We start from the raw sequence: 2,413 nt of genomic DNA, 5'->3' as shown, positions 1-2,413 counted from the left end.
TTCTTCTTCTTCTTCTTCTTCTTCTTCTTCTTCTTCTTCTTCTTCTTCTTCTTCTTCTTCTTCTTCTTCTACCATTACAAGATCCGAAATTGCAATGAAAAGTTACCATAACACAACTTCCTATTCGTATCTGATTCCGAAAAAGTAAACTTCGACTAGAAGACTAAAGTTAACTTTGACCACCGATTTTATCCCCTCTTTGGCTAAAAAAGAACGTGTTATCAATAATGTATCTCGTTTAAATCCCGTGATCTAGGCTAAGCGTTAACTGCCCTTAGAATATAATAAATTGTATAATTCTGCATCTGCAAAGTTGTTTTGAATTCTCCACTTTTTTTCAAGCCGATATAGGTAATTCTGAGTAATTTTTCTTTCTTTGTAATGACCTTTCTGTGCTCCTCTTTATACGAAAGATTTACTGTACCTTGCAAGTCGTCCAGTTTCAGAACACCGTCTCCATTGACGTCCATCTTGTCAAAAGCTTCGTTGACGACCTTGATCCTGATTTTCCCCATGGGAGGGGTCAACAAGTCCATAAACTCTTTGAAATCTATGTGTCCATTCCGGTCCCGGTCGAGGGCCCTGAACAGTGTGGTCAAATCTTCGTTGGAAAGGTCAAGGTTAAAGTCTTGAACGCCCTGCGTCAGTTCCTGTGGAAAGAAAAATGTGTCGGTGTGGGGTTTGTTTTCCAACGACTTTTGGACTGGCGTCATCATAATTAATTCATCTACTTCGACTTAACGTGGAGAAAATACAGCCGAAATGGTTCAAAACGGTTACGCAATGGCGATGTGAAGAGTGGTTCTCTTAGACAGGTGGACGTGTTGGGCAGTGGCATGATAATAATATAGAAAAAACGCAAGAGAGAAGTGGGAATTAGTCGTTTGTACAAGCGATAGCCGTTAGGACACTTTCCAATGTACCTTTTTTTATTCGAAAGCCTTAATTGTTACGTTAAATAGATTGTTTATGGCTGAGCTTCCTTCAGCACAACTTGTAAGAAAGACTATTGCATCTACCATCTACAAGGCTATTCGACAGTAACATTATAGAAGGAGACAACAACAACAACAACAACAACAACAACAACAAAAACAACAACAACAACAACAACAACAACAACAACATCAGCAACGAGGCAATTATAAATTCCAACACATTACCTATCATGAGCCATTTTCATAGTTCACCTTCTTTGGGGTGATGGAAACATATATAACTACTTTTGTTCAATGACTTTTTGTCGTATCTTTACAGAGCTCAACTGCTTTTGCTCTTCCTCATTTTATAAGGAATCTCAGGCTTTTACAAATAACTCTTCAAATTGTTTTAAAAATTGGAACAAGAAATCTCGAAACGCGCCAAAGACATCAGGTGTGCTTAGACATTAAATCAGTTGATTAAGAATCGGCTGGAAAAAAAAGTAAATATATGTCTCTGAAATTACTCAGCGCTTTGCACATCACGCTAATGATTATATACCAGGAGATGCATTTCATTTGCAAGAACTCCTCTTCAAACTGCGCAGTGGCGTTTGTAAGCACTGAAACTTTGACAATGCCAGTGGATGCTTTTTAGCGTTCAGATGTAACTTGTTGGATCCTTACATACAAAGAACAAGCGACTCTAATGTTATTGGACATTTTATCTTTCTTTATTGGTGATGTACTACATTTTTGGGGCACACCAACACCAGCTCATATTCTGACTCAATCTTTCCTTCATAACTGGTAGACATGCTTCTCGCAAAAGACGTTTCTTTACCCAACACGGCAGTATTTTCCTCCTGCAAGAATGACAACTTCATCGTGTTCATCCCTTCCCACTTAATAATTCAAAGCCTTTTTTTAGTTGTAGAAGTTCTATATCAACAACTCGGTCTGAATATGCATTTAATTTCTTTAAAAAAGAATAAAAGTTATAATATTTTTATCCTATCCATCCTGATATACTCCATAATTCAAAGCATTTCCTTTGTTACAAGCAAGTCTGAGACATCGTGTATGACTACACTGCCTCTTTTCCCATAGCCATTAATAAAGCACACACGAAAACAATCGTCCTTCTTCGTGTTAGAGCATAATTTCTATCTATCCTCCAACATCATAATTCAAAGGATCTTCTGTATTCTTAGAAACACTGTGAAAAGATACCCGAATTACACCCTTCCCCGTGGCCATTCAAGTTGGGCACCTTTTTCACATTTCAGTGGGTCTAATTTCCCTCGAGGATGCATAAATTAACTGTCATGTTCTTCTTCTTGTTGATTTTGAACCAATTTATTTCAATAACCATTATGTCGTTTCTAAGTAGCACAATGTCATCAATATGACGGATAAACCCCAAACTTGCCCCCCCCCCCTTGCCCCCATTCTGTCATTTCTGTCTCGCTCCCCTTAATCGTTCACCCCAC

At 38.1% G+C, this 2,413-nt stretch overlaps 1 protein-coding gene across 3 annotated transcripts in view; it reads right to left on the bottom strand.

Moving 5' to 3' along the window:
• Nucleotides 1-2,413, bottom strand: part of LOC101859231 (calcyphosin-like protein) — an 87,640-nt gene that overhangs the window by 56,812 nt on the left and 28,415 nt on the right. For all 3 annotated transcript variants that reach the window (XM_005094858.3, XM_035968843.1, XM_035968844.1), the window contains exon 3: nt 425-650. In XM_005094858.3, the coding sequence (XP_005094915.1) occupies nt 425-650 (226 nt within the window). The remainder of the gene's footprint in view (nt 1-424; nt 651-2,413) is intronic.

The sequence above is a fragment of the Aplysia californica genome, unplaced genomic scaffold (assembly GCF_000002075.1).
Source record: "Aplysia californica isolate F4 #8 unplaced genomic scaffold, AplCal3.0 scaffold00090, whole genome shotgun sequence".
Classification (NCBI taxonomy): domain Eukaryota; kingdom Metazoa; phylum Mollusca; class Gastropoda; order Aplysiida; family Aplysiidae; genus Aplysia; species Aplysia californica.
The sequence above is the reverse complement of the archived record's forward strand: the minus strand, read 5'-3'. Positions and strand labels throughout refer to the sequence as shown.